A 14165-nucleotide genomic window follows, 5' to 3' on the forward strand; every position below is an offset into this window, starting at 1 on the left:
CAAATTTATATATCTCCAGCCTGGACCTCTCACCAGACCCCAGATTCACAGATCCAACCACCTACTCAACATTTCTACTCGCATATCTCATAGACGTCTCCAACTCAGGGTGTCCAAAACCAAAATCCCCTCCTTCCACTCCCAAAGCTGCACCTTCCATAGTCTTCCCCATGTTAACTGGGCATCTTTCCAGTTGTTCAGGTTAAAAACTTTTCAATCATCTCTGACTCTGCTCTTTATCTCATGCCCTGAATCCAATCCATCAATAAATCCTGTAAACCCTACCTTCAAAATATGTCTAGAACCTAATCACTTGTAACTCTTCCTACCACTCTCTCTCCTCTGGATTAAAGTAGTTTCCACCCTTCCCCACACCCTCCCTATTTTATTTTTCCCATAGGAGCTACTATCAGATCATGACAGGCCATTGCTCTAAACCTACCTGAGAGGCTTCCCATCCCTCTCAGAATAAAAGTCAAAGTCTTTGCAATGACCATAGGACTCTACATGACTTGACTCCACTGTCTCTCTGACAGTGACATCTTCTATCACTGTCCCTTTCTCACTTTTGCTCTGATCACACTAGTTTACATACACCAAGTATAATCCTGTCTCACACCCTTGGTATATGCTTTTCCTCTACCTGAAAACCTATTTGAAAAAGGAGACATTTTTTTCTGGTTTCTGCTCGAAAGACATCAGAGAGGCCTTTACTGACCATCCTACATAAAATAATACTGCCTTCTGACACTTGTCCCCCCTCATTCCTTATATCTCCCTTACCCTGCTTTGCGTTCATCACGCATATTACCATCTAATATACATTAATTGGTTGTTGTATTATTGGTATATTGGCATGGGGTTATTGGTATATTATTTTCACTTCCCCTGTCAGAAGGCGCTCTATGGGTCAGGTTCTTTGGTTGGTTCACTGCCATGTTCTAGCTTGGCACAGAGTCAATTCTCCATGAGTACTTTCAGGAAAAAATTAAGCAAAGCCTGCAAGAAGATCTCCTGACTACAAACAGAATGTCCAATATGAAAACTGATGAATAATAGTCAAAACTGACCTTTTATCATGTATTTTTTTATGTCCGAGGTTGAAATTAGGGGCATGAGAGTGATCATGGGGCTACACGATAATGCAGGCACACCTCTATTATGCAAAACCTATAATATGCAATTATATAAGCCAGATGCTTGACACATGCTCCAGAGCTCAGCTCAAAATAAATTACTACGATGAATGAGGGGGGGAAAGCCTCTCTCTTTCCCTTTAGAGACAGAACTTAAAGCATCATGAGGAAAGGAAGAGGTAGAAAAGAAACAGAATTTGAAACACCACCAGCTTTTATGCCCACTATATAATAAATCTGAAAATCTACTTTATATCTTATAATTTTAAATACAACACACAGGATTGTGATAAACAACCTTTAACTTAGATATTTTAGGCTCATCTACATTGATATGATTCTTAACAAATTGTGCTGAGAAATACATCAGTAAAAGCATACAAAGAAAAATGTAGCAAAACTTGCCCTCTACCAAAGGACATTTGTTTCCATACTTGTAGCAAGGAGATGATCTCTCGACACACACAAACCCAAAGTAGCCTCGTTTGCCTCCAAGTCTGGAACCTTTTCGATGCTTATATTCACAGCAGGAACTTAACCTGTCCACCTGTATCCCGTTCAGGAAAAAGGTGAGACTGAAGGGGAAACCATAGTGCCTTTTGGAAATAAACTGAAAGGTCTCTGGAATTTAAAAAGGAAATACATTAGTGAAAGCAACTGACTTTGGACTAACATGTTTTAAATCACATTTTTCTGTTATATAAGTACAATATTATTTTCTAGATCTCCTTTTTAACTTGAGGACAATTTTTTAACCACAAAAATACATTCTATTACTTATATATATAATAAATACTCCAAGGCATTATAAAATTCTTTGACTTGTAATAAAATAATAAAACCTAAAATTATATGAGCATTTAATATGGCCAGGCATTATGCCTAATTACCTTGGGTGTGTTATTTCTCAACAACCATATGAAGTGGAACTATTACTATCATTAGTTTCCATAATGCAGAAATTTAGGTTTAGAGCTCAGTAATTCAGCCAAAATCATACAATAAGTGGGAGAGTTAATGTTTGAATCCAAACATCTCTCTAGATTCCACGCCTCTATCTTGCTATGTTATCTAGCAATAAAGTACATAACAAAAGGCTGCTGTGAGTTCAGTAATGCTTTTATATGACTATTTTTTTACTCAGTAATGCTTTTAAATAAATTTTTGTCTTTAGTTGTGACTTGAAACATCCTGATACATGTATGGATGAGGGAGAATTATTCCATCTTCAATCCATTCTCAGTTCTGCCTAGATTTGAGACCCCTTCTTGATCCCTAACCCACCCAAAAGTCTCACCAATAAATTAAGAACCACTGCTTGGATTTCCTTGGTGGCGCAGTGGTTGAGAGTCCGCCTGCCGATGCAGGGGACACGGGTTCATGCCCGGGTCCGGGAAGATCCCACATGCCACGGAGCGGCTGGGACCGTGAGCCATGGCTGCTGAGCCTGTGAGTCCAGAGCCCATGCTCCGCAACGGGAGAGGCCACAGCAGTGAGAGGCCCGCGTACAGCAAAAAACAAAAGAACCACTGCTTGCAATTAAAAATTTTTAATCATTTCAAGTCTCTATAATGCTTTTTGAAGAAGTCTCACCCTATACATCCCAAAACCCAATTCTGAGAAACTCTATGTTACAGAGTGACTCAGAAACCTGCTTCTCATGACACTTCTAATGTTACTTCCTACAATAAGCCTCCCTGGACTCTTCCACTTCTACCAATAATAGGCTTGATAACTTTTGCCTCTCTTTTGCAATATTTCCTATTGTTACACTTATTATTAAAATATGGCTACACCAGTGGTTCTCAAGTTTTAGTGTGCATCAGAATCACTTGAAAAGCTTATGAAAACATAGATTTCTGGGCCTCACCCCAGAGTTTCTGATGCTACAGGGCACAAGAATTTGCATTTTTATCAAGTTGCCAGGTGATTCTTTATGCTGCTGGTCCAGGGACCACACTTTGAGAACCTTGATCTAGATGTTTGCTGCCCTGCATGTTTGTGAAATCCATGAGAGTTTAAATTTCATTTCCCCAGATCCCAGGACAATGGCACAGGAAGCCTCCAATAAATAATTAGTGAATCATTATTTTAACTCATTCTTTCATAGTCATCTAGAAATACTTTGTATATACCATACCATGCCCCTAAAAAATCTAAATCAGATGCAACTTATACTAAAGAATAGACTTATTGAAAAGGTAATTCCATCATTTATACCTTAGTATTTGTGATGTGAAATTAAACAAAATAAGAAAGAGAACATTGGCAAGTTAGTTTCTGGAGAAACTAAGGTACAATAGATATTAAAATCCACTTGTCTTTATATATGGACTTTTTTTTTTTTTTTTTTTTTTTTTGCGGTACGCGGGCCTCTCACTGCTGTGGCCTCTCCCGTTGCGGAGCACAGGTTCCGGACGCGCAGGCTCAGTGGCCATGGCTCACGGGCCTAGCCGCTCCGCGGCATGTGGGATCCTCCCGGACCGGGGCACGAACCCGCATCCCCTGCATCGGCAGGCAGACTCTCAACCACTGCACCACCAGGGAAGTCCCTATATATGGACTTTTTAAGTGCTAACTAGAAAGCTAGTTTGACTCCTCTTATTACAGAAACTTGAATGAGACATTCATGTAATATGATCCATTCTGCTGCAGCATCACACCCCTTAACTCCCTAAGGACCCAGCCCAGGAAGAGAGTAGACTCAAGGAAATGCTGAGAATGGGCACAGGAGATCAGCTCTTGGACACGACTGCCCTTCTATTTTGTACCCACATGGTTGGAGAGCACATCCATATATTATTTCATTTCTTCCATTGTTTTTCAAACTTATTGAACAGAAATTGACACCCTCTACCTTTGGTCCCTTGTTACTTATTTTGTCATTTTATATTTTAAAATTTAGTGACACTTCCCAATCCTGACTTCATGGTTTCTGCATGGAGTAGTGGAAAGATTATAGACCAGAAATTAGAAGATTTTGGTCCATGTTCCAGTTCTTTACTTATTAGTTGAGTGTGCCTTGATGAGACATTTAACTTTGCTGCATTTCAGAATTCTCATCTATAAAATGAGAGTGGCAGGGGGAGTGCATGAGGAAGTGGAGTGGAGGGGGTGACTCAGTTTACCCACTTCACAGAGCAGTCTTAAATATTATAATGGGCACTATTAGAAAGCATCCTATAATATTTGTAAAATGTAGTTATTCGTTGTTGACTGACAGTGGTAGCACTGTTTTAGGCACTAAAGAGACATAAAAATACTGAAGAAATATCAAACGTGTTCTCCTCCCTCAAGAAGTTATAATTTAGCAGAAGAGACAAAAAGCAGTGTACCAGACTTCTAGAGTAAGGTCACCAAATCCTCTTCCCTTAAAATTTTGTCTCTGAAAATGGACCAAAGACTTAGAACACACTGAGCAGCAGTTTTTCATGAAAAAGTACTGAACTTTTGGTATGAACAGTGGGAATCTGTGGCATTCTTGCCTAGGGCTACTCCCATTGCCCTCTCCTGCCACTGCAGTTCTAGAAGGGAAGGGCAGGCCATAGGTAACCAGCAGCTTCACTGTCAGTAGAGGCCGACTTGATTTGGAGCAGAAGACAAAAAAACCTTGGTCAGTGGCATTACTAGTAATAAGCATCAATCTCAGAGCAAACTGACAGGGAAGGTCAGAGGTTCTGCTGAGACTGTAGTTCTAATTAGGGCAAGCAACAGGTCAATGGACTAGCCAGAAATTTAACAGGGAGATACAGGCAATAAGGCAGTCATAGACACATTCAATAAGCTTTCTGCACATCTCCAGCTAACTGGAAGCAGCATGGATTGGAGTTGGCCCAACTTATTCACACAACCCTGTCCTATTGCAAGCTTGCACCTGTGTACAAAGGAAACATTAGATCCTGGTGGAAAATAAAAGTTGGAACAGACTTGAAAACTGCCTGAACTTTGAATGTACTCCTGAACCCACTACAGTGTGTTGAATATTGCCCTCCAAAAATTCATGACCACCCAGAACTTCAGATTGTGACCTTATTTTGAAATAGGGTCTTTGTAGATATAATCAGGGAAGGATCAAGATGAGATTATCCAGAATTTGTTTTGTCCTAAATCCAATAACTGATATCCTTATAGGAAGAGGAGAGGATACACACACAGATACACAGAGAAGAATAACATGGGAGGATAAGCACAGGTTGAAGTGTTGGAGCTACATGCCATGAAACACCAAGCATTGCGGGGAATCACCAGAAGTTGGAAGAGGCAAGGAAAGATTTTCCCCTTCCGCTTTCAGAGGGAGCATGGCCCTGCTAAGACCTTAATTTTAGACTTCTGGCCTCCAGAACGTAAGACGATAAATTTCTGTTGTTTTAAGCCATCAAATTTGGGGACATTTGTTATGTCAGTCCCAGGAAACTAATAAACCTACACACTGATTCACTGGCAGAAGATGGAGGCTATATTGGCTCAAAGTGCTTGAACATGACCTCTGACAAATCACTGAATGTTCACTAAACTATGAAAACACAGAGACAGCCCTAAGAGATTAGCCTAAAAAGTAAAAACAGAACAAAAAAAAATCTGAGCAGAGACACCAGTGGCTGTATACGAAGGAGAGGGGACATGAATTTCACAGCTTTGCTCTAGATAAGCTACTAAACAAACAAACAAATAAAAAACCCAAGGAAAAAAGAGTGGGAATTCGGAATCCATAGTTGCTCTAATAGATGATCTAAATTGTCCTGTTTTCAACAAAAATATCAAAAGACACAAAGAAACTGAAAAGGGTATGACCCATACTCAGGAAGCAAAAGCCATCACACCCACTCCTAGGAAGCTGCTCAAGAGAAATGACAACTGATGTCTACACACACAAAAAATTGTCTTTGTATATTCATTACAGCATGACTTATAATAGTCCCAAACTGGAAACAATACAAATATCCATCAACTGGAGTAGATGAATAAAATGTGGTATATCCATGTAACAGAATGTATTCTCAGCTATAAGAGAGCAACTATTGACAGATGCTACAAATGGATGATTCTTAAAAACACTATGCAAAGTGAAAGAAGCAAGACACAAAATACTACCTATTGTATGATTTCATTTACAAGAAATGTCCGTAGAAGGCAAATCTGTAGAGCCTGAAAGCAGGTCAATGGTGTCCTAGGGCTGTTGGCTATGAGAGTGAAGATTATGCCAAAGAGTGAGCACAAAGGAACTTTTTGAAGTGATGGAGATGTTTAAAACTGTGATAATGGCTGTACAACCTTATAAAATTCCTAAAAATCAGTGAGTTGTACACTTACAGCGGAAGAATTTTATGGATTGTAAGTTACACCTATTTTTAACAACTAAAAAAGTCAATATATGATAAAGAGTAATAGAAAAAAGAAAAAAACAGTTAATGTAAGTCAAGGTACGATGAAATGCTTTGGTTTTAGGTATTAAGAGCCATTGTCATCAAAAGAGAGGGATAAAATGGAATAAAAGTCAGTTGGGAAAGCTTCACAGTCTTAATCTGAATCTTAAAAGATGGATACGGTTTGAACTTAAAATACGATTTTGAATTTAAAATCCTTTGTCCTATTGCAGACAAAGGAAAGAGAACAGGAAAAGACAAGATAACAATGTGGGGCGGGGCGGGGGGTGGGGAGGCAGGAGGCAAGGGGCTGGTGAAGCAGCCGCTGTGTTTGTGAAGAAGTAGTGAGGAATGCACAAATAGGTACAACAGGATCAGGTTATGGAAATACAAGAAAATGGGGCAGAAAAGGAATTATAAGAGAGCCAGAAAAAAGTTACTTTGTTCTTCGTATCCACATGAACCCTGGAGGCCAACGTCTGCCTTGTTTGATAGGATGAATGATAAATAAAACTGCCTGTGAAGAACTGTACTCTTTACAAATAGCAGAAATATTCCATGACTTCATAGGTGTACATAATAAACAATCGATCTGTGGCCTGATGTCTAAAATCAAACTGCAACATATCATGAATCACTATGATAATAAAAGATGCACTTGCCATGTTCCCAAATAATTAATTGTATTGTTATTCTCATCCAAAAGCAAGAGAAATTAATGAATGCTACATTTTGAAGGTGTTTACTGCTCCAAGCCTAACTGTAAAGGCCCTTTTTTTTTTTTTTTCTTTTGCGGTACGCGGGCCTCTCACTATTGTGGCCTCTCCCGTTGCGGAGCACAGGCTCCGGACACGCAGGCTCAGCGGCCATGGCTCACGGGCCCAGCCGCTCCGTGGCATGTGGGATCTTCCCGGACCGGGGCACGAACCCGTGTCCCCTGCATCGGCAGGCGGACTCTCAACCACTGCGCCACCAGGGAAGCCCCATGGCCCTTTTTTTAAAACAGAAGTCTCCTAAAAACCTATTCACATTTCACTGAATCATGCACAGCTTTGATTTGTAAAAAGGGCAGATTATTTTCAGTCCAGCTAAATTGCTAAGATTGCTGAACCACAAGTCAACTCTGAGTCACCCAACTTTTCAATTTTGAACGATTACTTTCATGGCAATCAAGGGCAAGCTGAGACAAAACTATTGTGTGGACAGGATTCAATTACTTCAGTCCCCATTCCAACCTATTATTCAAGACTGTTCAATGACATAACAAAAAGTCAGTTCTGGGATCAATATGCACGCAAAATAACACGTAGCCAAGTAACATTCTCCCGTAACCTTTGGTTTTGCAATCTTATCACAGAGTGGACATCATCTCCCAGAAAATCATTCAGCTAAGCCTTGTTCTTTTTTCATCTGTATGTGCCACATTTCCCAGCAGTCAAGTAGCCATTTTAAATGAACTCTATTGATTAAAGCATGATCTAAGACCCAGGAAAATTTCATTATGTTAACTCCAATTTGAGACTGTAGCTAATTTCAGCTATTCATCAAAATTAATAGTTGAAAGTGATACTTTTAAAAAATAAGTGTATCTAATCACTATTATTAGGGGTTTCATACCCCTCCTGTTATGGAGATATAGGAAACCCTTTGCTACTGAGAATAGCTAACTGGGGCTGGATAGTACTAAACAAGGATCTTGCACCTAGTCAGGGGGCTGGGATCTGCTCTCAACCCTGCTCAGAACTGGACGGATGACCTTGGGGAGCCACTGTACCTCTGGATGCCTCTCATTTTCCTCATCTACATAATGGAAGGAACGAACTCTCAGATACTATGACAAAATGAAACAAAGTAAATTACGTTTCAGCTAAGTATGTAAAATGGGAAAAAGTTTCTGGCATTATTTTTTAAAAAGAAATTTTATAGATTTTTATAAAGAAAAATGTTTTTTCATTATAATACAATATATATAATTCATTATATAATTCATTATAATATATAATATTTTACTTTAAGTCAAAACCAACATTCAAGTGTTTATCCTTTCTTATGTTGGTAAGTTTTCAATATTTTATCCCTAAATATGTATAGTTCTCTTTAAGCAGTTGAATTTTTTTAAATCAATAGTCACTGTTTTTGATTGATGAAGGAAATCAGAAAAGCCAAAAGTAACAACCCCATGTTTGCCCCCAACTCCTCCCTTTAGTCCCTAAGTCTATATCTAGATTACCCAAATATAAATATTTCTTTTAATCAGTAAAAACACTATTACTTTCTAAACAGAGTGTCTTAAGCAAGGAAATAACAAACATAATCCTGTAACAACTCTTCCTTTTAATTGCTGTGCCACAGAACTAAATATTGACCAAAAAAAACCACTTTGGTACAATATGTGAAATCCTATATTGGATACAAAAATTATCTTATGCTAACAAACATGGATTTATGATAAAAGGGAAATGAAAATGTAATAAAAACATGTAGCCAAATTTTGTACTGTATTATTTAGGTGTGATTCACCCTGAGGTTTATTGGATTTGTGATTTTATCTCAGCATAGTTCTAAAGAACAAATTGCCAATCTGGTATTTTTCTCTTAGAATAAGGTATGATGCAATTCACTATGGCAAGACAAACAGTTAACTTGTAAATTGGGGGACAGTTTATTCGTACAACATTTTAATGATCATATATCTCTATTTCAAGATTAATCTGTTACTGGGTTAAATCACTCCACATTTCTTTATTCCACAATCTGCAAGAGTAATTGCTGCTTCAGTTTCAATCATGGAGCAGTAAATCTGGATTTACTTTTAGGCAGCTGGTTAATAAGTCCCTGGATATGCATAATTTCATAGAGTGATTAAAGTCATTTTGATATTATACCAACAATAGCTTATCTAGAGCATCAACTGCAAGCAATTAAAACATTCACATTTTATGTGTACCTTTTTCAAGCAGTTTGCCTGCGTAGACACACAGGTTTTCCCCACCACAGTGCTGCTGATAAACTTTTATTTCATCCCGGAAATCTGAGTGATCATAAGCTATGTGCACATTTTTCCCCAAATAGATCATTGTAATAGCTGCATTACTATGCAGTGGTGTTTTGTGAATCCTTCTTGAACCCTAGAATAAACAAAAAAGGGGGGCTTATTAACGAATTACCTTCTAATCAGAGTGTGATCACCTTCTAATCAGAGTGTAATACAAAGAATAGAAAAGGCTATTTTTATGTACCTTGCAACAAAACCCTTATAAAATGTCAATCTATATACAGTGCACAAAAAGTCAAGCCCATTACAAAACAAATGCCTTTAACAATTATAGCATATATACATTTTGGCTTCGTAGTTTTAATGTAAATTCTGGGGATTTGGACAAAGTTTGTCACCTTTTATCTTACGTGTGTGTCTGTGTTTTACATGCAACAAAAATATCAGTGACGGGAAGAGGAAACTACTCTTGGTTGTTTTTGCTAGTTCTCAAATAAAAATTCAAATCAAATTAATTAAATAAATATTGGTGACATAATTTTGTTCTAATTCAAATTGACATTAACTGTAATTTAGCAATTGTTTTTGTAATTGAGTGTTATCTTTATACTTGAGCACTGACAATACATCCTTCCCTGAGCTTATTCTTTGTGGGAGGGAGATGCACACATTTGATTCCTTCTATGGTCACTCTCAGGATCAGGAACAATGTATGCTGGGTACCTGGGGTTATCCAGTTTCACAGGAGGCATTCAGTTCAATGAAAAACCAACATTATTAATATTATTCTTAATATCAAACAATAAACCCAACAAAAAATATCACCTCATAAACCTACCTGATATTCTATGGCATTGACCAATTTAAATTACTTATAAAATAAACACTAAACTTAAATACCAGAGATTAAATATCCAATGCCTTGCCTCCTAGTTTATATTCTGAAGTATTTTCACAGTAGTGAATAAGTATAGTGTTTGCCTAACCTCTAAGAGGAAGACCTGGAAAGAGAAGCAAGAAAAGGAAGAGGAAGAAGAGGCAGAGAAATAGGAATGGCTCCTTGAGAGACTTTAAGAGGTCCTAGTAAGAATATCGTAGGTTTCTAGAACTATACAGATACCAGGCATTACTTTTAATCTACTTCACTTTTCTAAAAATCAATTTTTAGCTAAATGAAAAATGTGAAGAGACCAACTTTCAGTGAATCCAAGGCAATTATTTGAGTTTGATCTCACTGAATTACAGATGCCGTGGAAGCATGCATTTTTTTAAGAATGACAAAGCTGCAAAAAAAATTTCTGAAGGAACTACTAAAATACTTCCATCTCCAAAGCCATTCCCTTCTACCTCAGAGGATTTTTTTCTCATTCACTCCTATTTCTTTGAAGCAAAAACCAGAAGTAGTAAATTTGATGAAATTCAGCAAATGACAGTCTGAAAAGTGTAAATGGGCGGGAGAGTCTGAGATTTAAAGTTTGAGCAAATTGTCTTGCCTGTGGACAGAGCTCCCAAATAGATAATCAAGAGAAATATTTCAGGGACACCAGGAGCCATGAACGTAAATCAGCAAACTGGATAATTCTTTGCAGATTAGAAACATCTCCTTGAGTCACAGTTGAAAGCAAAGGGATGATGGCAGGCCTGGCTCTTGGTTACAAAGTCATCTCATGTTTCCTCTTGCCTGAGCAACTGTGGAACGTGACATGCACATGTGCAACCCAACCCACAATCACCAGCCTAAGGCAAATTCAGCTCCAAGCTCCCTGGAGAGAACATTTATCATGTACACACTAACCAACTGAGAGCCCACATCCACCCTCACCCTGCCTCTAACACTCTGGGCCAATATTCCCCTGCCCCAGCACCAGGTACCAGACAACTCAGGACAGCCCAACACCAGAGTCTGTCAAAATCATTCATACTATCCCATCCTATGCCTGCTTACCCTGCATTGCCCAATTCTTCCTCGGAAACCACAACAGAGGCTCTTTCCCACCTTTTCCTCCCACGCCTCTCCTGACAGCCCTGGTGCTTCCCTGGGTGGCCCTGCATGGCCTGGTGTGATGGTTAATTTTATTTATCAACTTGGCTGAGAGACAGTGCCCAGATATGTGTCAAACAATATTCTAGATGGAATTCTGACTAAAATAAACAGGCATGTCCCTTCCTCTTGAGAACTGTAAGGGACAAACTGTCTTTTTAAAGGCAAGTGTCTTCTGACCTATAAGTCTCAACACACCCGAATAATCATAAAACTGACATTTGAAAAGTCAGGCAGAAGAATTACTCGCTTTCATTAGGAAAGGCGAAGCTAGTGAAAGGTTTTAAGCAGGGGAGAAACATGTTGGGAGCTATTCTACAAAGTTTAATTTAACATCATTATGTAGAATCTACTACTACTGAGATGGACTCTGCTTACTCTCTTCTCCCCCTCCTGCCTTTAACCCTCTGCTTCCTGATTCAATCTGCTAACTTACTACTCACCTTTCAGACATCTGTAATTGCACAGGGCTTATCTGGAGTCTAGGAAGTAGATAGGGGGCCTCAACCAGATATGGAGAAAGCCCCAGACTAGTTCATGCCTGGAGAAGTTCTTTGCTTTCTCTATCATAAAGCATATAAAAACTTAAAACAAACTGTTTTATTTTTTAATTGATAAGCATAATAATTAAGTAGGTTCTTATTTGAAAGCCTGTATTTTCACATATATAAACACTATTTATAGTACCATCCACATTTTCAGTAGGCTGCTGTGTGGAGTAGGTGACCAGCAGTCCTGAGTGGAAACACAGAATTTCTGCAGATGATGAGGTAAACCTCAGAGCAAAATCTAACTAGTCACATAGATTCTGTAAAAGCATTAAAAAAAACTCTGCAGGTATTATATCTCCAAATTATAAAGCAACAGGGCACAGAAGCAATGTGCTGGGCTGTAAGATCTACACCCTATCATTTGGTTTCCTAGACTCCAGATAAGCCCTGTGTAATTACAGATGCTTGAAAGGTGAGTAGGAAGTTCATGGATCATGGCCTAGAGACACAGACCACAGAAGCCAGGGACCCTGTTCTATACATTCACAGAGGAACAGGTGGCCACCAGCAAGCCACATTTCTTTACCGCTTTCATTTACCTCTTTCTTACCTTTTAAGAGCATTTGAAGGATGCTTTGGGACGGTAGTCGGTAGTCATGAAATGAAAGAATGAATTTAATGTGTAAATTAATCATGAGAGCCATGAGAGCCATCTCACCTTAAATGAATCTTTTCTAGATCAAAATAAAATAAATCTAAATACTAAAGTAAAAGTGCACGATTGGCATGGATGAGATGCTCAATGTCATCGGTCATTAGAGAAATACAAATTTGAAACACAGTTAAGATACCACTTACCCACTAGGACAGCTAGAATCAAAAGACAGTAACAAGTATTGCTGAGGATGTGGAGAAATTTGAACCCTCATACACTGTTGATGAAAATGTAAAATGGTGTAGTCACTTGGGAAAACAGTTTGGCAGTTCATCAGAAAGTAAAATTTGGAGTGACCATATGACCCAGCAATTCCACTCCTAGGTATACATCCAAAGAAATGAAAACATATGTCTATGCAAAAACTTGCAGGCAAATGCTCATAGCAGCACTACTCATAGCCAAAGAGTGGAAACAACCCAAATGCCCATCAACTGACAATGAGATAAACAAAATGTGGTACAACCATATGGTGGAATATTATTCAGCCACAAACAGAAAGTACTGATACAACCTGCAACATAGATGAACTTTCGAAACATTATGCTGAGTAAAAGAAGCCTGACACAAAAGAATATTTATTGCATGATTCCATTAATATGAAATATCCATAAGCAAATCAATAGAGACAGAAAGTAGATTAGTAGTCGCTAAGGGGTAGGGAAAGGAAGATTAGAGAATGACTGCTTATGGATATGGGTTTCTTTTTTTCTGGGGTGATGAAAAAGTTCTGAAATTAGATGGTGCTTATGGTTGCCTAACTTCTGAATATAATAAAACCATGAACTGTACACTGTTAAAAAAATGCATAATTTACCACACTGTGCCAATTTTATTCTAAACCCCAGGACCTAGGAGCTAGTGACAGGTCCAAGAGACATCTAGAAAGCTACCGAAGCCATGTGGAAAGGTGACCACATTTTGAATAGAAAGACAAGTGTCAAGGTCTAAGCCTATGGTGATGGCCAGGTTTAGGGGTGAAGATGAAAGAGGCACAGAGGAGCAAGATGAGAGGTCAAAGGAGAGAACAAAGAACCGTGAAAGTAGAGTGCCATGGAGGCAAGAGAGGGAAGCTTTGAGGAAAAGGCAATAACAGCATAAAATGCTACTATTAAAGACAAATCATGGTAAGTAGAAAATACAAACTAAGATGGTAGAAGTAAATCTAAATATACCACTAAATAAAATAAATGTCATTAGACTAAACCCACTTATTAAAGGAACAGAGATTCTCGGGTTGCGATAAATGCAAAGCACACATATGCTGCATAAACACATTTAAAGTCTAAAGCTTTAAAGACATTGAAAAACTGAAAGTAAAAGAAATGTATATGTATAAATATAAATATATATTTATGTATATATATACATATATATTATCTAAAGAAAATAAGGAGAAATACTATTAGACAAAATAGATTTTA

General features: G+C 38.2%; 1 protein-coding gene across 3 annotated transcripts in view; it reads right to left on the bottom strand.

Annotated features, from left to right (window-relative positions):
• ERICH3 (glutamate rich 3) overlaps positions 1 to 14165 on the bottom strand; it is a 129520-nt gene that overhangs the window by 43290 nt on the left and 72065 nt on the right. For all 3 annotated transcript variants that reach the window (XM_060023835.1, XM_060023834.1, XM_060023836.1), the window contains 2 exons: positions 9447 to 9627; positions 1571 to 1757 (listed from right to left, as the gene is read on the bottom strand). In XM_060023835.1, coding sequence (XP_059879818.1) covers positions 1571 to 1757; positions 9447 to 9627 — 368 coding nt within the window. The remainder of the gene's footprint in view (positions 1 to 1570; positions 1758 to 9446; positions 9628 to 14165) is intronic.

Source organism: Delphinus delphis, chromosome 1 (assembly GCF_949987515.2).
Source record: "Delphinus delphis chromosome 1, mDelDel1.2, whole genome shotgun sequence".
Lineage (NCBI taxonomy): Eukaryota > Metazoa > Chordata > Mammalia > Artiodactyla > Delphinidae > Delphinus > Delphinus delphis.